Source organism: Centruroides sculpturatus, unplaced genomic scaffold, assembly GCF_000671375.1.
Source record: "Centruroides sculpturatus isolate CEXI.00-Female unplaced genomic scaffold, Cexi_2.0 scaffold1649, whole genome shotgun sequence".
In the NCBI taxonomy this organism is placed as follows: Eukaryota; Metazoa; Arthropoda; class Arachnida; order Scorpiones; family Buthidae; genus Centruroides; species Centruroides sculpturatus.
This window is the reverse complement of record NW_019385824.1, coordinates 124,247-147,384: the sequence shown is the minus strand read 5'-3', so window position 1 is coordinate 147,384 and position 23,138 is coordinate 124,247. Positions and strand designations below refer to the sequence as shown.

The following is a 23,138-nucleotide window of genomic DNA, read 5'->3' as shown; positions in this document are numbered from 1 at the left end:
TAGGGAAGTGTGCACAATGTAGAAATACTTTAAAATTCCAGGAAATTTCTTTCTTAAATGCAGCAGTAATTCTGATACATAAATTTAAAGATTGCGTTAGAAAAATGTAAACAACTTGGTAGTTTTCATTAAAAATGTTAGTTCAATATACTATACAAAAAGTCTGTAAAAAATTTAATGATTTACAGCTGTTGTTTATTGTTTTTATTTTAATGAATAGGTAGAAATTCTTAAACAAAATATTTGAATTTTAACCCAGTACAAAACATACTGCACTTGTTCAAGAGAGGTTACCTATGCTGTATTGAGATAGTCTGAAATTACACCATGATACTAGTCAATTTTAATTGATAACCAAAAAATTCTATTCACATAAATTGCAGTTTTGCTGTATTTCAAGAAAAGAGCACAACCATTACAGGAAGGTGGAAAACAAACTTCTTTCTCATTAAGAAGTTTTTTGATTTAACTAACCACATTGTGTTATATCATAAATTTCTTGACATGGTCATGAAACTTGTCAAAATTTGCATGGTTATGCTTACATGTTAAGTTGAGGAGAGAGAGAGAACAAGAAATTCAGGAAATGCACAAAATATTTGGATTCATTGAAGTCCTAGAAAGTTTAAAGTTCTGACCCAAGAAATTGGTTAATTATTATTTCCACTTCAGGGCCACAGCTGTTATTAATTTTCTTACACGATATGAATAGAACAATGAGTTTCCCATCTTAGGATGATTTAGTAGAGGCAGTAAGAGTAGTTTTTTGAATTGGGATGGGGGACTGTCTTAGTTGACCATTTAAAATCCTTTTTCTTCTCAATGAGTCTCAAGTTTTCCCTCCTCTGGGAAAAAAAGTTCATGGAAGAGATTTCCATTAACTTTCTTCTTCAATAGTGTGCAGAATCATCTCTCTCTCTCTCTCTCTGACTGGATCTTCTTTCACCAAAAGTCAGGTATAGATCCACAGGAGGCTATAGGATCTCAAGCCCACCCTGTTATCACAAAAAAAATTCAAATTTATTTGTTCAAACTTCAAAGCATTGTTTTTAAAAATATTTATGATGTCTAATAAGATTTAAAGGAAAATTCAGCAATATATTCATAATCTCATATCATGCATTTACAGAACAAAAATGAAGAAAGAATACATCTTTTTTATAAACTAGAAGCAATAGCCTATACAAGAAATTAGTCATAAAACAACTCTTTCTAGACAATGCAAATGTCTAGCGGTAAAGAAACAGTTTTGAATCCATATATATATATATATATAAATGCATAGCTTAACACTTGTAAAAAAAGGTTTTATGTGGATTGTTATATTCAACGCAGTGTTAAGTTGTTGGAAGTCGTTTGACGTAATATAATATAATTATACTTTTAGAAGAATCAAGTGAAGCAGTTGTTGTTGTAGTATAGAAATCAGATTACTTGACAGATACAATGGAGGAATTTCTGAACCAGAGAGAGAAAGTGAAAAGAAGAAAATACTGATTAAATGAAATACGTCAAAAAAAATTAATAAAGAAAAGGAAAATTACATATATAAAATAGCTAATAGATAAAAGCAATTTATCTATTGGCAAGTTGCAAACAATATGAAGAAACTTTAAGAAAATTAAAAAGATTATTAGGAACAAGCAATTATTTATTGTGACAATCCCTATTTTTAATAATTTTTTAATTTAAAATACACTATGTGCCTCAAATTAGTAGTGTCTTTCTCCTGTACATCAACTTCTTCATTAGCAATAGATTCGTGCTGGTCATCTAACTCCTTTCAGGGGAAAATTTTTGAATTGAAATACTGTAATATGACTTCCAGTTTGTACTGGAAGTTCATATATAATTAATTGGGTCTCCTATCCCTAATCTTTCCATATCTGGTCTCTGCTTTCATCTAACTCTGTTCTCAAGATTAAAGAAAGACAGTGGACAGACAGGCAGACAGTGGGAATTTATATTTCTACAATTTTTTCAAATTGCAGCCCAAAGAGAGAAGAAAATTTGCAAAAAATTTCATTGAAGTGAAAGTTGGTGCAAACTTGGTTCTTTCAAGATGAATGTGCAGCATTTTAGGGTTGCCAACATGAACATTTAGAACAAGCAGAGGAAGACAAGTCCAAAAGTAGAAAATTTATTGTACTACAAAATACAGTTCATAATCTGAGCCAAATAATCTAAAATGTCCAGTAATTCAGCATCCTCTGAAACACAGTCAATAACCAATTTCTCATACTCAAAAGTGTAGCTTTTGTGAACCATATATAAACAGTAAGTGTTTGGAAAATAAGAATTACAGTATATGCACATGAATCATTATACAAAAATGAAAGTNTTGGTATATCTATCTATATATATAAATGGACATGTGTCCCCCTATATTTCACTTTTTAGCCAAAACTACACATCGCACATGAATGGTGTTTGTATGTGGTGGTAGCTCCAAATCTCCATTCGTGCACTATGGTGGTTGCGTCTCGATAGCTGTAAGGGTGAGGGAGATGTGGGGTTGAAAGTGGTTGACTTCGAAGATGTATAACAATAGAAGTGTCAACAATGGAAGTGTTAACAGTGGAAGTGTTAAGAATGGAAATGTTAACAATGGAAGTGTTGAGTAACAAAGGAAGTGTTAATATAAAGCGGCATGCAAGATTTACAGGCGGTTTTTTGCGTTTTTGCGGATCCTTGCAGCTAGATTTTAGATTACTTAGAAAAACAGTCTTTTATATATAAAAAAAAACTATATTACATACAAATAAAAACCCAGCGAAGCAGGTTCTTGCAGTTAGTATTTTATAAAAATACAATTGGATTTTTTGTTAAAATTATTTGGGTTTGGTTTAGTTTAAAATAGTGCAAAAAAGTACATTATACAAAATACATTATATAAATATTTTTTAACTGTTATTTATTGTTTTGTATTTTGTCCACTTACCATTCTATTTACTCCACAATGTTTTTAAACAATAATTATAACCTCTGGTTGCTATTTGTACTGTAATCATAATCTCTCATCTGTAAAATATCCTGATAATGTCATCCAATGCATCTACTATAAAATAGTATGTTCCTTTTATGAATTTATTTAATGTATTTTGTATAATGTACTTTTTGCACTATTTTTGTACTATTTTAAACTAAACAAACCCCAAATAATTGTAACAAAAACCATTGTATTTTTGTAGACACCTGTACATCAACCAATATATAATAAATATAGCTGAAGAGGGACAAATAACCTGTCCAAAATGCATACAGATGCCTAATAAACCTGTATCTCTTGACTCCTGTGTAATTTTTCCAACTACGTCAACATTGTGTGATAAGTCCACTGTAGTACCCAAAATTAGTGCTCATCATCTTATATTGTAACATAAGGACCAAAAGCAATTCAAGTACAATATATTGTTTTTTTAAAGACATTTACAGATATCTACAATATATAATTGAATGTTAATAAAATATCTTTTAAAAAAAATCTATATTTTGTACTTAGAAACATTAAAAAATCATAAATTTTTCATATAAATCAATTAGCATATTAAGCTTATGTTTGGAATAACTTTTTTAATATCAGTACAGTTGCACTAATCCAAACCAATTGAGATGAGTGGTAGATTGATTGGCTTAATGAAAAGTTTGGATTAATGAGGGTTATGATATTAGGGATATGATGCTTATGGTTTGAGGCTCTTGTTTAATGTTGTAAGATACTTTACTGTAGCAAATATAGTTAAGAATTGTTAAGTCAAACAGGGTTACAGAAAGGATGAGCAACAATGTTCACAACACAATTTATGTTTATTTTACACATGAGCAAAAAGTATACAAGTTGACAAATCCATTATTTTAATTAGAGAAGCAACATAAACTGAATTAAATTTTAAATATGGAAATAGAATTTAAAGTACTCATGCAATATCACAATCAGTGATGTACCCAGAAAGGGACCCAGGAACATTGGCACCCTCAAAAAAAAAAAAAAAACTAGAAAATTTTCCAAAAATCTTTTCTTAATATAAATAAAAAATGAATTTTAATTATGGTGTGTCTTCCATTTCAATATAACTTATGAATTAGCAGTCACAAGCTGGGAATTTTATTGAATTCACATTAAAATTATTTTTATCCATTCATGTTCAACTCTGCTCTTCCAAAATTAAATCCCATGTGCATCACCAATCACAATTGATAGCATATCAAAATTTCTAACAGTAAATCCTACATTTAGAACTAGGATGATCTTACAAGTTAGTGATTTGCATTTGCATTGGCCTAGGCCCATATACTGGATTTCAAGGCTAGGATATAGAAAATAAAAATGATATTTAAATCTATATTTTCATTTATCTTCAGAAATATGCATAATTTGACTTTAGACTTCCCAAAGCAATTATGTATGAGACTGAAATAAAAAATTTTTTTTTATATCAAAAGAAAATTTTATGCTTTTTGATGACATTATACTTACTCAACACCCATTCTCGTTGATCTTTAGTTCCATTTTTAGCAATTTCATCCATCATATCGGTATCTAAAGGTCCGGGTGCATAGGATAAAATTGATACATTTTTGTCTTCGGCCACAACTCTAAAGTAGGAATCTCTTGCAGCCTTAACTAGTAAATATATAAATTATATACAAATTAAATTCCTGTAAAATTTTAAAACAAAACAGTAAAATTATTTTTGGAATCCCATATTATATTTTAAATTATCATATATTATTGTCTTCAGAAAAATTTTATTTATAAAATTTAATCACAGTTAATACCTGTGCAATATAAATGCCATCCTTCGAATGCTTGTGACGCAGCCAATGAAGATATGTTTATAATAAAACGATTTTCTTTAAAGTACTTCAAATAAACAGATGTTAATATAACAACAGAATTTAAGTTTAAATCTAGATAGTCCCTCAATTCCTGAATATCAGTTAAAGTTTCACTGTTTTTATAAAGTGTTCCTAAACTTCCAGCATTGTGAACAAGAAGAGATCGGTCGAAATTATCTGATGATACTTCTAAATATTTTAGAGTATCATTTAAAATTTTGGAATATTCAGTCCAGTTTGGTTGACTTAAATCGACTGCCTTAATTATTATTTTTATCGAATTGTTTCTTTCAAGCATCTGTCGTTTTGTCTCCTCCAATCCATCTTCGTTTCTTGCTAGAAGCAAGAATACAGAATCCTTTTCCACGTGTTGACAGAACTGAGTAGCTATGGTTCTTCCCAAACTTCTACTCGCTCCTGTTATAATACAAAACATTCGACACTTCCAAAAATTCATGGTTACTGAAACAATATTCTATAAATTTCTGGTAAACGGCGTAGAAAAGTTACTCGCTTCCAGCATCCGTCAATGTTATTCAACTTCCGTTCGCATCACGTGGTTTTATTAAATTGCGGGAACGCCTACTACGTGACAACATACGTCGGTTTCCATGATGATGTCACGTGCATTACTTCATTATTAATCAAATAGCAAACATCAGATTGTGTATGTAAAACATTTCGAAACGTGCGCGTGTTTACAAAAAAATATGTGAAATTAGAAGAAATAAAAAAATAAATAAATAAAATTGATAATAAGGTTACATATTTACATCATATGGTTTTATTACATAATCGGTGATTGGCGGAAACGAATACCACGTGATAAAACGTAGCTGTAGCCACGTGTGTATCCTCACGTTAAAAATGGCGAAAAGCAAGTTTGAGTATGTGAAACACTTTGAGATTGACGATCGTTGTTTGAAAAACTGTTGGATTATTGTGAGAATAGACGGAAAAGGATTTCATAGATTCTGTGATGCTCACGATTTCGAAAAACCCAACGATAAACGTTGCTTAGATTTAATGACTAAATGTGCTTTCACTGTGATGAATGAACTTAAGGATATTGTTTTAGCTTACGGGCAAAGTGATGAATACAGCTTCGCGTTTAAAAGAACTACTGACATATATAATAGAAGGCAAAGCAAATTAGTTACAAATGTTTGTAGTTTGTTTTCATCATCGTTTGTATACTATTGGCGGGAATTTTTTCCCGACATCGAGATGAAATATCCTCCCAGTTTCGATGGAAGAGTCGTCCTCTATCCTACCGATAAGAATTTACGTGATTATTTCAGTTGGAGACAAGCGGACTGTCATATTAATAATCTCTACAATACTGTATTTTGGACGTTGATACAAAAGGGTGGCTTAACTGCACAACAGGCTGAACAGCGATTAAGTGGTACGGTGTCATCCGATAAAAATGAGATCTTATTTTCGGAGTTTAACACAAATTATAATAATTTACCCGAGTTGTATAGAAAAGGAACGGTTATTGTTAGAGAAAAATTAAAAAATGGAAATAATAAGAAGTCCAGTATATTGGTATCATCACATGTTGATATTATCGATAAAAAATTCTGGATAGAAAATGTAAATAATTTGGAAATTGAAGTATAAAAATTTCTTCCTTTTCTTGTTGAATACCAAAATTTTATTTTTAAATTAAAAATCAAAAATCCTTTTAGAGTAAAATCAATTTATGAAATCAACATAGCAGCTTTGTATTTTCAAAATTAATGCCATCATTTTGTCTTTTATCATCAAAAAGTAAAATTGATACTATAATAGGCTTCTTATGTAGCCTTGGTATATACTTGTGAGCACTATGTTGGCCTCTTTATTCCTATACTGTACTTATTGTACTGTTAGTGGATACAAAATCAGCCTTAGAAAATCAGTTTGTTTTCCCAAAAAAGTATGCATTTCAGAAGTGTCAATTTCATAAATATTTGTAAAATAAAGCTGATGAAGAACTTAAGGTCCAAAAGTCATACTTTTTTGGGTAAATAAACTGATTTTTCTAAAGCTGATCTTAGATCCAGTGATGGTGTAATAAGTCTAGGAATAAAGAGGCCAATGTAGTGTTTGCAAGTATATAAGTAAAATTGAGTAATATTTCCAATTGTACTTTTCAAGTTTGATAGTTTATATACAAATAGCTGATTTGATAGATGAAATGACTTGATCACTCATCTTGCTGCTTGAGGCAAAGTGTTTAAAAGGATAAAAAATAATAAGCTGAATAGAATAGTCATACTAACCTTGTACAGCTTTGCAGTTAATTTTAGAAACATAACACTGTTTTTGATCCACCCTAGGACCTTCAGGTGTTCTATAAAAATTTTTCTGGTGCGATCTGAGTTTGATTTAGCCTCTTGATTCCAAATGTCTTGGAATGTTTAAAATCAGAAGCTAAATTGAATCTTGGAACGTTTAAAATTAGAGACTAAATCGAACTCGGATTGTACCAGAAAAATTTTTATAGAACACCTGAAGGTGGTCCTAGGGTGGATCGAAAACAGTAGTGTTACATTTCTAAAATTAACTGCAAAGCTATACAAGGTTAGTGCAATGTATTAGTATTTATTATCACTTTGTCCGATGGATTTGAATAGTCACATAAATGTATGAACTGTAAAGTACAAGAGTACCAGAGTTAGAAGTGCTCTCTGTTGTAACCTGTTCAGGGCAAAAATGTTTTTTACTCAAGCATAGGTTGGCACTGTATACAAAGTCAATGGAGTTAGTAAAATGCCATTTAGATTGTATATAAATTAATTGTTATAATTCTAGCCTAGTCTACTGGCAAGAATTCAGATTTTTNATGGGTAATCTACAGTTCAATATTTCAAAAATTTTAATTCTACCAATGGCTCTCTCAACGTGAATTCTTACACAAGCAATTTTGTATGTTTCGTCCATTTCATTGCCACTAAACTACGTTTGATTTGGTTTTGAAAAAGGAGGCATAATTAAAATAGAATTTTTATTTTCGACAGCCAATTTAAGTACGTCAGATAAATAACCTATTAAAAATACATTTAAAGAAAGAATTAACTGATTGCCCCTGAGAACTGATATAATTGAATAAAATATAGAAAATACAGTAAATATATTTAGTAGAAATTCTGCTTTTATTGACTTTTACATTATACACGCAATTTATTTCTGATTATAACTATTAGTTAGAACTAATTAGTAATTCATTCAGTGTTTTTTGCAGTGCTGTCTTTAACAATGGCTATCATATAATTGAAATAACAATTTGCCAACAGTTTAAATTATGTAATGTGAGTAAATAATGATTAAAATGATAAAAGTTTAGTGTTTAAAGCATAATAATGCACAATCATTATTAGCTCTTATCAGCCATACAATGAAGTTGATTGTGCAAAAAAGTTGGCCACTTGTAGAAATTTCTTGGTAGTATTATATTGTTCATCATAAAAGTATAAGTTACTCATACCTGCAAGCAACTTATACTGAGCATTTATTACTATTTTCCAGCTCCTTGAGCAACAGAAGCTTGATGTTCTTGTGCTATACTCACACTTGTCACATCTGTTGAAGGTTGTGGCAAAACCTTCACTGATTCAGCACTTTCTGGTTGTGCTTGTTATAATGGTGATGCTAATGCCTCATATAAAATCTTTGCTTCATACTGTCTGTCTACCTTCACCTCTACGTGCTTTCAACTGCTCTTCAGTAACACCATTACCCTCAATCAGGTCTATCTGACCACTATCATGAATGTTAATGTTAATATTACATTCTTTTCCTTCAACATACCACTTTAGAGTCATTTCATATGAACCATTAGCCACTTCATAAGTTCTTACATCTCCATTAATTTGGCAACGAATACCTCTAGTATTACTTTCATCGGAGAGGCAAAATGTAATTGATTTTATGTTGTATTTTTCACATGTGCTACCACTTAGATGATCTTGCATATTTATTTCTTGTTCATTATGCATGACAATTCTTATGGCAGGCTTAACACTATTATCCGCCTTTTTACTTTCTTTGATTTTTATTTTTGCAGCACCACTCTTTGTATTTTTTAATATTTCTTCTTTAATTTCCTCAGCAACTTTGCTACAATTTCCTTACCATTATATTTGGTCTCCTCAGGGGTATACCAAAACCTACCCTCATCATTCTTACGAACATAAGGTCTTGGCGTTCTTTTATTGGTGCTATTTGTAGAAGGGTTGTTCTGTAATTCAAAGAAATTCTTCCATTCTTCCTCACTATCAAGAGTGGCATATTTATTCTTCTTCGGTATTGGCCCAGGTATGTTTTGAGTATTCAAAGTTGGATTATTACCAGTAGGATTGTTGTCAATACTTTGATTAGCAATCAAAGATACAGTTTCAGTGCCATGCATATTTGCCTCCATTGTTGCTCCTTTAGTTCTTGATAGTGCCCGAGTTAACTCGGGCAGGTTACATAGCGTTACATAAAATTCAGGCGTTTGGGCCCTCCAAATTTTTTTTTTTTGGATTGTTTTTTGTCTTCAAATTTTTTTCAAAAATTTTTACCCGCGCGAAAAAATTTTATCGCGATTTTAATTTACGTTTAATGACGCACGATTAACGCTTAATTGTTTTTAATGGGATTTTGATATCAAATTTCATTCATTGTTCTAAAGTTGTAGTGCACGGATTTTACTTCGGTAAAGTTATTTAAAGCTACTTTCTGATATCAAAAACGCCTCCAATAGTTTTTTAATTTTTTAATTAATAGATTTTATTATATATACGTTTAATTAAGTCGGGGGTCGGAAATCGCAATAAAAATTTGAATTTTTTAAAAATATTTAAAAATATACGGCCAGCTAGTATTCACCCTACTTTAAACCCTTGTCCTCCCGAGACGTCTATGAGAATATCCCGGGAAATCCAACACCAGATGTTCTCAAGGTCATTAGCTGTGTAAACAATGACTCATCAGTGTCAAATTTCGCAGAAAGGCGAGACAATGGAAAATAAAGTTTGAAGCTTTTTCTTCAAGATTAACGCCTTTCTTTCGTTTTTTTCCAGTTTTAAGTATTTTTTATGTTTAATTACATTAATATCAAAAATTGCTGGGAACTAAAGCGATTAACGCCCAAGGTCCTAATCAGAGTGCAAGTTACTCGCGCGCCGCCCTGGTGGAAAATATTTACATAACACATAGAAGAAAAATCCGAAAGGTTTCATCACCATTTGAACCCTTAAAAAGTGGAAAAAAATGAGATATTCATTTATTCACTATTAGAGAATATGCAAATATTCTACTTTAATTATTATTTACCTGCAATTGTAAATAGTATTTAAGTATTAAGTGTAAATAGTATTAAGTTTTACAGTGTTTTCACAATAAAAAATTTCACTCATTTATAATTGGTGGCTGCAGATTTATTAATACTACACAAACAAACATTATTTTATCTACATATGGAAGAAGTGAAATGGGTAATCTACAGTTCAATATTTAAAAAATTTTAATTTTACCAATAGCTCTCTCAACGTGAATTCTTACATGAGCAATTTTGTATGTTTCGTCCATTTCGTTACCACTAAACTGCTTTTGATTTGGTTTTGAAAAAGGAGGCGTAATTAAAATATAATTTTTATTTTCGACAGCCAATTTAAGTACGTCAGATAAATAACCTATTAAAAATACATTTAAAGAAAGAATTAACTGATTGCCCCTGAAAGTCGGCTTCTTACAGATATACAGATTACCTATCATCAAATGTCACGGCACGCCACTGATCATTAACGGTATCAATGGTACCGTTAATGACAAAGTTTTATGGTCTCTATTAGAAAGAATGGGCATGAATAAACAGTTTCTTAGCGTTATAATTGATATATAAGTTAATATGCAAGAGTAAAGATATTAGCCGAAACAACTGATTCATTTGGTATTGACATTGGAGTTCTGCAAAGTGAAATTCTGAGCGCATTGCTTTTTAATTTGTACGTTCTTTTTATTTAACTCTTTCCTCCCTGTGGGCATTAAGAGGGCCTGTTTTTAGCAGGCTCACAATGGGGCGGCCGTGCGATGAGGAAAGGGGCCTCGATATATCCGGACGGACCACCCTCCAAAAAATTCCTGGGGATTTTTTCGACCCGTCCGACGATTCCGGGTCCCCCAGGGCAGCAGGCTGTCAACCTTGACCCAGACGGCGTTATATGGATATAATTTCTAGAAAGCACGTGATTGATTTGAAGCGGAACGTCATCTTATCCTATACGAGAAACGATATCTATGATGTATAAATTTATTATTATTATTTTTTAATTTTCTATTTTTATCACCTCTACGTGCTTTCAACTGCTCTTCAGTAACANGATATCGACTGCAATGAAATAAAATATATTATTTAAATAATCTCTTCGTACGCGTAAATTTACATTATAAAAATGAAAATAAATTAATTATCGCTAAATATTTATGTATTTATTACGTTTTCCAAATAATTTATAATTATATAAAACAGAAGATATTTTATAGATGGCGCTTCTCGTGTTTTCTTTTGACAGATCATGTGATCAACATATGATATTTTCTCAACCGAATTTTATGAAGGAAAAGGAACTAGAAAAAACATGGAAAAGCGAGCGTTACTTCAGGAAGAAAATTATAATACAGAGTACGGAGCTACAGCACCAAGTGGTATGTTAAAAGAACCGTGTTTAATGGTAATTTATACGAATAATATTGACGTCATCGATCAAATGATAAAAATGTAATTTGGTATAATTGCGTGCTAAAATTATAAAATATTCTGACAATTTCGTTTAAAAAAATGAATATTTTAACTGGAATATTTGAAATTGTAATCAATTGTTTCGTTAATTTGTCATAAAAACTTAGTTGGAGTTACTATTAGGTAATTTATGCATGTACACACCTATATACAATTTATCTAAAAGTAACTTGTACCCTGTACTTGTAATATGTTAAATTACTTATTACTAATTTTTGAACATTTTTGCATCATGTGAAAATAATTACAAGATTTAGGATAAACATACTGTAATTTGACATTTTGAAGTTGAGGTTTCTTTTTTTAGTTTTCTGATGGTTATTGCAGATCTGGTGAGCGGCACTCTTAGCTTTTTGCCTCTTTATTGTCTCTAATATGCTCCTTTTCTCACCCCCTTTTCTTAGAACTTCCTTATTTATTCCATATATTGAAGTTTATCACAGAGCACCTCTCAGTAATCAATAGGATGACTAACACGCCAAATTAATATATAATAACAAAAACAAATACACTGAGTTCAGCGTTACGTGCGTTTTTTTTTCTTTATCACTAGCACTTTCAACGAACTTATTGTCGTCGTCCTCAGGCAAATACAGATATTTACCAAAAATTTTAAACAAAAATAATCGAATGCAGAATAGATATTCTATTTCTATTCTGCATTCTATATAGAATTCTATTCTGCATTCGATTATTTTTGTTTAAAATTTTTGGTAAATATCTGTATTCGCCTGAGGACGACGACAATAAGTTCATTTAAAGTGCTAGTGATAAAAAAAAAAAAAAAAACGCACGTAACACTGAACTCAGTGTATTTGTTTTTGTTATTATAGAGCACCTCTCTTTTTCCATGCTGTTTTATCCTGAGCTCTTGTCTTTAGTTCCTTATAATTAAGTCATCCGCAATTGTAATTTTCCTTCTCCCTCATTTCTTTCTGCCTGCAATCGTTCCTTCCATAACATTATGCAATAAGCCTTCCTCGAATCGTATGTCCCATCCAATTAGCTTTTTGCCTCTTTGTTGTCTCTAATGTGCTCCTTTTCTCGCCCACTCTTCTTAGAACTTCTTCATTTATTCCATATAAATTGACGTTTGTCCTGTTTTAAATGATTTCTATTAATTTTATGTCAAAACTAATTTTCTTCTTGTCTTACAGAATATTTCTAGTTATTAAACTTCTTAAAAAATTTTTAAAGAATGTAATATGTGAGAAAATATATACTAAAGAATTTTTCCAATGATGATAATATTGATAATACAAATTGTTAATAAAATCAAATAAGTAGATATTAAATATGACCTTAAATCTGTACCAAATGATAAGAAAGTGAAGAAATCCAAGCATTTGTAATTAATATTGTAATAGGTAGAAGATACATTATATTATTGAAGATGTATACTATAAATTTCTTAATTTTATTTGATCTAATAGTATTAAAAGGTAAAAATTAACAGATTAAGCACACTTTCTGTACTATTTGATAAATAATTTATATAATTTTTTTTTCTAATTAGAAAATTCTTGGAAATTCCATAATCCTGCATATGCAGATATATAGGAATGCTACAGTAACTCAATGATCCAAAACTACAGTTTAATTAGGTTTACTTTGGTTGATTACATACTTAACTGGATGCATTTGGGCTGATTTACATTTTATGTTCCCTCATCAGTAACTAAAATTAAGAGCTATGTATAAATACAAAATTAATTAAACATAAAAATGATGATAATAAAACTGAACATAATAGTAATATCTTACTTTGTATCGAATCAACTGTCTTCTTAAAAATGAAAGTACGCAAACACGATATGGAACGTATTTCACTGATACATACAGCAAATGATACAGACTGATACAATACGTTAGATTATGGATGTTTACTGCTATCATAACTTATATAGTTCTATATATACACAAATATACAAATACATCCTATACTTTTTTATTTATTTAAGAAAAGGGAGTATTTTAAAGAAGACATGGTTATTTTTATTCAAATAATACCCAAACTTTTTAAGTAGCAATGATATTATAGTATTTCTGAGAATAAGAATGGAGTCAATGTGCTGGATCTTGAATTTATATCACTCTAATGCAGGCAAGGCCAACATATGGCCCGTCTAATGAATTTATGCGGCCTGAGATTAATCTTTCAATATTAGCTACTCAAGTCTGAATAGCTTGATGAAAAATTCTGACACCTGAAAAAAGAAAAAAGGTCAACAACTCATTGTGCGTTTAGAGTTTTTCCAGATTTCTTAAGTACCACATAGAATGTTGATAAAGCATGATAATATGAAAAATGTATCTGTAATCTCTATGTACAATTTAGTCTCTACGTGGTGACGCCACAATGAGATCTCGCACCACCACAATCTTTCTAGGGCAGCCTCTGGTTCAGCACGTGAAAAAAGTTTTCTTTCCAATTCAGCCCAGGGGCAAAAACTGTTGGCCACCCCTGCTCTAATGCCATAGCTAAGCAACAAAGCTATGTGTGAAATTTAATAAAATAGAACAAAACAAAAACTTGAGAACTTCACATGCCAAAACTGACCTGACATCATGACATAAAAACCAAAATTTCTGACATTTTTGTCAGAAATTTCAAATAGATTATAACAGTTTAAACATACCTTATAATTTCCTAATATGTGCTTCATGTATATTATGTTCTACTTTTAATGAACTATTTTCCTTTAGATTTGTAGACTAATGAATATGGCTCCATTCTTATTCTGGGAAAGACTAATTAATTACTGATTTTCATTTAGGATTTTTGATATCAATAATTCAATAAAATAAGTACCTATTAATATTACAGATATTTATTTCAAAATTATTAAGGCTATTCTAGAAAAAAGATTGATCAGAGATAGGACTCAGGCTCTCAACTTCTTATGCAGATGTGTTACCAATTATGTCATCCAGATCTCCATTCAGTCTGCACTTCCAGTCTAGTAATGAGATGTAACTGTTCAGGTCACTCATTGCACATACTGGAAACAATTGTACTCTTGCATGGCACTCAGCCTGGAGGACTTTGGGTACAACTAATTACTTGTTCTTATACTAATTATTAATTAGTGCCATGGAGGACTATATTCATTTACAGTTTGTATAATGATCAGAGGGGTTCAGCATAGTCTAAATTAATTTAGACTATGAAGAACACTTCACACAATTCTCACTTGAAGCCTGAAGTCCAGTGTCAGAAAAAATTCACTTCACTAATGTTTTCACTAAGAGATATTTGAATATGATATGATTTGATATTTTTGAATACTCAGATTTTTATTTTAAATTGGTATTCCATCAAAGAAAGGGCAACGTTCTCCTGAAGCAGGATCTGGAGGAGTCGAAAAACATTAGTGAAGTGAATTTTTTCCAACACCAGACTTTAGGTTTTGGGTGAGAATTATCTAAATTAATTTATTTCTAATTAATAAATTTAATGCAAACTTGCAGCATAGTGTGTAATTTTTGTCTATACTACATATTCAACACAATCACCTTCAAGATAAAGAAACTTTTATATCACAGAACAAGCTTTTTATACAAGAAGTCTGCTATCAGATTTTTAACTAATCTTGCACAGCTTGCCACATATTCATTCCTGTTGAATCATTTTCCTATAAAACACCTTCAAGTGAAAAAAAAATTAGAGGATGCAAGATCAAGGCCAAAGAATGTGTGAAGGAATAAGAATATAAGAATTGTATGAGCATACTTTCCAGTCGACATGGTGAGTGACTGGTATGATTATAGGCTCTAAATTGAAGCAGGTTAATATGGTTATAGACTGAACTTGACATGAAGATTTTTTGGACAGAGGTCAGGATAATGTAATTGACAATTCATCTGCACAGTAAGCAGAATTCTGTTTTGACTTCCAGTTCCAGAATATTCTAAATTATTTATTTAACTCTAATTATTAAATTTAATAGAAGATGGTGACTTTATTGCCCCTCTTTTAGTCCAAATTACATAATATTTTTATATTTTAGCCAAAATATAGCTTGATTATTTGATTTAATACTGTAAAAATGAAACATTTTAGGATTGTAGGCTGATTCCAATTGAAACATTTAAAAGGTTAATACAATGGATCATTGTTGTTAATAATTGTTTTTGTTAATGTAGTTTATTGATAAAGAAATAGAATGAGGTTTGATTGGGTCATCCTGTTATTTAGTTCAATGATAAGTAGATTAGCTTGCAAAAGTTGATTTATATAGAAAATTTTTATTTAAAAATAAGTTCTATATTCAGATATATGATAGAAATACAGTACACAGTAAGTTAACTTACTAAATTTATGTTTAAAAAAGAAATTAAACTTCACAAAATTTGTAGATGAGTATATGCAAACAAAACTAAAATTAAACTTATCACTAATTTGGTTCATAAACCACTATCAAGTGGACTTCTGAATAAGAACAGAAATAATTACAGCTATTTTAGGTTGCCAAACTATTACAATGGTAAATTTAATGTATAAATATACTTTGGTTCTTATAATTTAATTTCTTTTTATCAATATAATTATGAGATCAACAATTTATAAAATATGTACAGTACAAAGGGCATTAGAAATCAAGTTCCAATTATATCTACATTCCATGAAGATGGAATGTCAGACTTATTAGTAGTATTCTCAATCTGTCAGATATTTGTTATCATGTCAGAAAATAAATGTGATGATTTAAAACTCCATCTGTGGAGAGATAGTGTTTTCTGACAAAATTTCTGAATCGTGGAGCAACAATAAATGCAGGTAGGAATCATAAAAACTTGAAAAAATTAAGATTGGCTGTTCAAAATAAACAAAACATGCAGCCTTGGTGTTATGACTTTTCGTAACAATGGACGACAACATATTGCTACTTGAATGATCTTACTGTTGAATGATTCTTGTCAAAAATATTTCATCCCCAGCCTGTAGCCTTGACCTTGATCCTCTGACTTCCATGTGGGTTTGCTTTTGAAAACATTTTTAGTGGGAAAATTATTCAATAGCAATGAAGATGTAGCATGCTGTGCAAGATTAGTTAAAAAATCTGATAGCAGACTTCAGGAGAGTATTAAAAAAAGCTTTGTTCCATTATGTAAGGTTTTTTTAATCTCTGAGGTGATCTATATGTTGTGTGTGTGTGTGTATATATATATAAAAAAAATCAATTCTGAATTATTATACTAATAATAATCAAATGATAGAGATGGATTAACTATAAGGCTACATCTGTATAGTTAATTAGCTAAATTTTAGTCTTGTTTAATCTATCTCAATAATTGATGATTTTCAAAAAATAGATAAATAAATGAGAGAATTTTTGACAAAGGTATGTCTAAAATGATTTCTTTATGTCTTTGTGGTCAATCAGAACTTGCTTTCCAAATGTTGTCATTTACAATATCTCTTTGTTTTATTGTGCATGTCTGTAGACAGGAGACAAATCAAATGAACGATATATCAGATGACACTATAACCAATGTATCAATTTACCTGTTTTCTCTATTTTCAATCTCCATGCCAACTTACTTTTTTGTGTGTTGTATTTGATATGATAGCTTCAAGGTCAATTACTGAAATAGGGTAATATTTCTTTGCCAGTAGAAATTGAATGGCAATTGATTTTTAAAAAATTATTGTCTAAAGTGCTTTTTTATTTGGAAGACCAATGAAAGCAGAATATATCCAAATGAGCAATATAATGAGGAGCTACAGTATTATTGTTTATTTACTGTGATATGCTTTGCATAATAATTGATGTTCTTTTTTGCAAAATAAACTTTCAATTTCTTTTGTATTAATTTTACACACCCAAATTTACAATGTTGAGTTTTAATTGTGTATAATTTTGTTTAAAACTTTATTTTTTTACTGATACCTTTTTATATAAAAACAATTAATCAGTTTTGGATTTTTGTAAAAGAATAAAATATTTTTAATTTCTTGTTAAGTACTTGATTTATTTGAACTGTTTTTCCCCCTCAATGTACGATGTATGTTATAATTATTTTGTGATATTGAAGTTGATTTTTATTTTATTACTTTTCTGATCAACTAACTGATACCTAAGTGGAAATTTCAGCACATAATAAACAAAGAAATTTTAATGTTCAAACGTTTTTGGCTGTCTTTTAAGAGGCCCTCATTGAAAGTTAGAAATTTTGAAAGGATGGAACTGTTTTTGTGTTTTTTGTGCATTCATTCCTGATGAGGGCCTCCTGAAAGGTGGCCGAAAACATTTGAACATTAAAATTTCTTTGTTTATTATGTGCTGAAATTTAGGGGTCAGTTAAACAAGAACTATATAATCAACTAAATGTGCCATTTTTTTTTTTATTTTTCTGATTTTTAAAATTTTAGCACCTCCTTATGTGGAAGGAAATTCATCTGAATTCAATGTGCATGTAAATGAAACTGGCGAATTTCCAGTGCAACAGAATGTTTTTTCAGAAAGAATTATACCAACAGTTAGTTGCAGAGTTTGCAAATGCAGCATTGATATTTCTGGCAAAGCTGATCAATTTGTTGTACAATGTGAAAACTGTCATGAAGCAACTGTAAGTTCAGTTTTTATTAGTATATATTTAATTGTCATTTTGCCATAATTTAGTATGTAAAATGTTTCAATTATCATCATCAATTAATAAAACATTTTATTTATCATTTAAATTCATTTATAATGATTTTTTTCCTTTCTGATTCAATATTAGCCAATAAAGCTTGCTCCACCAGGAAAAAAATATGTTCGTTGCCCTTGTAATTGTCTTTTGATATGCAAATCTACGTCCCAGAAGATTTCTTGTCCAAGGCCAAATTGGTAAAACTTCAAAAAATTCTTCTTAAAAATAATTTAATAGATTATATTTATATTTTTGTTTATTGTATAGTTATGTTAATTTTTTTGAGTTGTGGTTGTTTTATAAAGTTTCATATTCATATTTAATGCAAAAAATCAATACGATGTGACAGATATTAAATATTTCATTGTATTAAATAATACAAACTCATATGAAATTATAATGATAGAAAATCCTGAAACTAATAGAGTTGCCTCATACTTTGAATTTAATTCATTTCAGGATGCTGTTTGAATTCTGAATTGTTTGAAGTCCAAATCAATTTTCCTTGTTTAGAAGTAATGGAAGGTAAATTAATATGCTCCCAGACACTAAACAATACCCATTTTGATAAACTTAAACAGCAAATAAACATAATTTAAGGTAAAAATTACACAATTAAATGCTCTAAATAATAATTTAAAACATGAAAACAATAAATAAAATACATAAATACTGTATAATAAAATGAAAATTGCATTTACTATATCTTAGTGAGGAGTAGTGATATACTGTTTTTTAAAGTTATTATGCAGCTGCTTGGCTTTCTCACAAATATTCATCTCAAGGTTGATATCACCAGCTAATTGCTTCTCATTTATCCACACTAGGAGTTTTTCCATTTCCTCAATAACATGCAATCTCCTGAAGATCAACATTGTCATACCTTTAGTTAGATTTGCTGCTTTTATTGCTTCCTCATTCTTAAGAATAGTGTGCACAGTTGATTTTGACATTTTAAACATGGCTGCCAGATCTGCCACATGTGAACTGCTTTTATCTTTCATTCCTTTTTTGTCTCAATTGTTGATACTGCAACTTTCCTCTTAGGCTTTGTTACTTTCACAACTTATTGGGTGCTGTGGGTAATAGGTAGGGGTTATATATAATGATGTTGTAATACTGCTGATACCAATACTGTATCGATACTTTCCTTTGATACCGAATACTTTTTGTACTCCATACTTTTTGTCTGAACCAGTATCAATACTTTCCTTGGGTATCGAATCTGGTATCATTACATTTTTCACAGACAGGTAAGATTTGGCCAAAATTGGATTTTGCAGCCAAAACCAAAACCAGATTGGGCTTTAAAAAAGTTGGTTTTGGCCAAAACTGAAACCAAATCTTACACTATTTTTGGTTAAGTTAGACTTATATAGTAAATATTAATGACCAAAATCAATAAATTTATTACATCAAATTTTATTTTCAGAATCTATTTAGAGTATGCTTAGAGTTCAGATTACTATTTATAAATAATTTGCCAATTGTTTGAAAAACTTTAAAATACATTAAAATCTCAAATCAACTGATACAGTATTGGTAACAATAATAAACTTTCTACAAACCTATAACCAGCGTGAAATATGTTCAATTGCTTACGCTAACGTTTTCGGATCCCACTGGATCCTTCATCAGGCTATGTTCCATTCGTAACGATCCGTTAGAATGCCAGCTGTCTTTGGAACGAAATTTCAAATATCGTATTTCGGCTTCAACAACATAATACAGAGATTGGCAAGACAATACAACACCAGAATACCACCGTCTGCTGCCACTAATGGGGATAGCATACAACATGAACAGCGCATCATATCTGTCACATACAACCCGATCTTAGCTTCCGTATATCGTAGAATCGCGAGACAACAAGGAATGCGCATAGCATACAGAAGATGCCACTCTATTTTTCATCTTCTGCGCAATGAGAAAGACAAGCCGAGTCAAGACAGACTTCCTGGGGTGTATGCGGTGCTGCTCACTGACCATAGATGCGACAGAGAATTAGTATACATTGGAGCCACGAAAAGTGGTTGGAGTAAGATGGAAAGAACACCAAAAGGACATTATACACAACAGATGTACCACTGCTTTATCTGTATATGCATTGGATCCGGAAATATCTGCGGACTTCGAGAGCCAAACTCCTTATCACAACGTCATATGTGGACCAACTCAGATGGTTAGAACAAATAGAAATATGCAAAACCTACGACTCGTCAACCCCCATTAATTCCAAAGATGAAATCACGTTATCTTTGGCATGGCAAGCCCTAATACGGAAGGGAGATTCAAATTAAAATGACATCGGTACTTATAATAAGTTAAAAATAGCTACACGCATTTTCTCCGACTTCCGACACGCTCAAACAAATTTATTCATAAAAATACATAATCCGACATACAAGCAGAAGATCATTACATGGCAACTGAAGTTTCGAGTTGGAAGGCACGTGATTCCGAATGGAACCTGAAATATGATATTTGAAATTTCATTCCAAAGACAGCTGGCATTCTAACGGATCGTTACGAATGGAACATAGCCTGATGAAGGATCCAGTGGGATCCGAAAACATTAGCGTAAGCAATTGAACATATTTCACGCTGGTTATAGGTTTATAGAAAGTTTATTATTGTATTCTTCCGGCGTGTGTCGATTATTTATTTATACAAAGTATTGGTAACATTTAGTTTATATTAGAAATCAGTTTTAGTAATTTGTTAATAACTAACTAGAATTAAGCATGTTATTTAAATTAAAATTAAAAGTTTCAATCAGATAAAATGTTTCAAAATCAAGCCACAGATTTCCAGTTTCAATATCCAATGCTGATACTGGCTGATATCAACACTTTAAGATCAATACTGATTTTTTTGGTTGTGTATTTGTCTCTTTAATCCGATTTTCAGTTCGGTAGACTATCATATACAGCATTCAGGTTATGAACTTCTTTTATTGGTTTGTCATATGCATTTCGGACTCAATTGTAATTTAAGTCCCTCTTCAGTACAAACTCAGATTCTGTTTTCTAAAAACCTCAGTGTATAATTGGTAACGTTACAGTATCGATACTTTAAAACTATTAATGATACCACTGGTATCAATAATTTTGTGGTATCAGGACATCCATAGTTATAAACCAAACACACTAAAATAAAGTGAAAAAAAGCATATTGAAAAGACGAGTGTAATGCAAGAGATACTTTCACAGCAAGAGATAACTTGGGCTTGCAACAGATGATGATTGTGCAGTGAGTACATTTTTCATTGTGCATGCAGTTCAGTTGTAGATCATTCAAACTGAAATGTTATAAGTATCAAGGAATCTGTACTGTTATTTAAAATAATGAACTAAAAGATAGATAGATAAAATAGAGCAAAACTTCTTTTTATCCAGCGCTTGATTATCTTTCGGTCTCTGTTAACTGTTAATGGACAATTGGTTCATTCTAATAACTTACTTCACACAATAGTATTAGTTTGCAGAACAAGTTGCTTCCTTGTTATTTCTCCTTATTTGGCTACTAGTTCTTCATCATGTAAAACAATGAAAAACTAGCTGTAAAAGTGAATAAATTGAAAATAGATGCAAAACCATAATTAGCCATAATAATGCTGAAAGTATTGCTGTCAAAATGTAGTGAATAGTTCAAAATATAGGAAGAAGCATTAAATTTAAACATTGTTTCAGTGAAAACAAGAAATATGTAGAAACAAAAACACATTACAGTAGAGCGTCATTTATCCAAAATGTCGGTTAACTGAAAGCATTCCAGTCAGCAAATTTAAATTTTTGCTAGTGCTGTGGCACTGCAATCTTTGGCTATATCTTGGGCTACTCCAATATTTTTTTTGTTGGTGTGTATGTTTTAGCTGGCAGCACTGGCACTTTTGTGTAGTGTTTTTCTGAGGAAAGTTTATGACGAAAGTACTGCAGTGCACATGCGCAGTATGCAAAACATCACTCTTTTCGTTGAGTTTTAAAATTGGCTTGAAGGTTTCCACGTGCGATGATTTGAAAGGTAAATGAATCAAAAGAAAGTGTTCGATTTTCAACGTCCAGCTTGGTATTTATCAAAAAAAAGCCTGAGGAAGAGCCTAGAAGGGGCGTCAAAAACATTAGCTGAAGTATTATACATACACTCCGGTTACGAGGTTCAAAGTAAGAGTTATTTTTAGTACATTCCGGTGTGTGGAGAAGAGTAAATTTTCTGAGGACTGTGTGTCATGCTGAATTGAGCGTTTTTGATACTAGATTAACTTCTAAAGTATATATTTTTTTGGTTTTTATATTTTTCAATATATTTATTTTGTTTGTAAAAAATAAAGAAACAATTTTTAACGATACAATAGCCACAATTATTATTTTAAAAAGTTTACGTTAGGCTTAACATTGACAAAAATTCGACACGAAGCGACACTCAATCAAGAAAAATTTCAACATGGGATAGGTTAATATATTTTTTCGTACATAATTGGTTATCCGAAAAATAAGTTATCCGAACGACCTCAGTCCCCAATTGATTCGGATAAATGACGCTCTATTGTACTTACTTTTCAAAAATAAGCTCAAAAAACATCATTTAGTTTTTGTTCTACATGCCGTATATATATTTCCAACATAAATACACAATGATATGCATATGCTTAGTTAATTGAAGTTTCCCAAAAGTTATTTATGATTATCTTTTCATTTCTCTGTCAAGATCATTGAGTAATTGAGGTTTTATTGTAATTGTGCTATTAAGAAATAATATTTAGAAATTTTGACAAATTCTTGAAATTTTAAATGTTATCTATTTTAATATAATTATGAAAATTATTCTTTAATACTGTTGTCAAAATCTTTTGGAATAGTTGTTGGTTTATCTTAGATTTAATTGATTTTTT

At 30.6% G+C, this 23,138-nt stretch overlaps 3 protein-coding genes across 3 annotated transcripts in view; 2 read left to right on the top strand and 1 right to left on the bottom strand.

Moving 5' to 3' along the window:
• Nucleotides 1-4,031: 4,031 nt before the first annotated feature.
• On the bottom strand, nucleotides 4,032-5,440 carry LOC111642362 (sepiapterin reductase-like). The gene is made up of 3 exons (XM_023388697.1): nucleotides 4,780-5,440; nucleotides 4,478-4,624; nucleotides 4,032-4,411 (listed from the first exon to the last, which is right to left on the bottom strand). The coding sequence occupies exons 1-3, from the start codon at nucleotides 5,294-5,296 to the stop codon at nucleotides 4,359-4,361; spliced, it is 717 nt and encodes a 238-aa protein (XP_023244465.1). The 5' UTR covers nucleotides 5,297-5,440; the 3' UTR covers nucleotides 4,032-4,358.
• A 248-nt stretch (nucleotides 5,441-5,688) lies between these two features.
• Nucleotides 5,689-7,665, top strand: LOC111642360 (probable tRNA(His) guanylyltransferase). Its single transcript, XM_023388696.1, has one exon. It carries the CDS (start codon nucleotides 5,707-5,709, stop codon nucleotides 6,463-6,465), a length of 759 nt encoding a protein of 252 aa, XP_023244464.1. The 5' UTR covers nucleotides 5,689-5,706; the 3' UTR covers nucleotides 6,466-7,665.
• A 3,699-nt stretch (nucleotides 7,666-11,364) lies between these two features.
• LOC111642355 (type I phosphatidylinositol 4,5-bisphosphate 4-phosphatase-B-like) overlaps nucleotides 11,365-23,138 on the top strand; it is a 36,269-nt gene continuing 24,495 nt past the window's right edge. Inside the window, exons 1-3 of the mRNA XM_023388690.1 lie at nucleotides 11,365-11,517; nucleotides 17,988-18,184; nucleotides 18,338-18,444. Coding sequence (XP_023244458.1) covers nucleotides 11,451-11,517; nucleotides 17,988-18,184; nucleotides 18,338-18,444 — 371 coding nt within the window. The 5' untranslated portion in view covers nucleotides 11,365-11,450. The remainder of the gene's footprint in view (nucleotides 11,518-17,987; nucleotides 18,185-18,337; nucleotides 18,445-23,138) is intronic.

Coding starts and splice junctions, on each gene's coding strand:
- LOC111642360 (XM_023388696.1), top strand. CDS start 5,707: ATGGCGAAAAGCAAGTTTGAGTATGTGAAACACTTTGAGATTGACGAT.
- LOC111642362 (XM_023388697.1), bottom strand. CDS start 5,296: ATGAATTTTTGGAAGTGTCGAATGTTTTGTATTATAACAGGAGCGAGT. Junction 4,625..4,779: donor ATGGCATTTATATTGCACAG/GTATTAACTGTG, acceptor TATATTTACTAG/TTAAGGCTGCAAGAGATTCC. Junction 4,412..4,477: donor TCAACGAGAATGGGTGTTGA/GTAAGTATAATG, acceptor TTTTTATTTCAG/TCTCATACATAATTGCTTTG.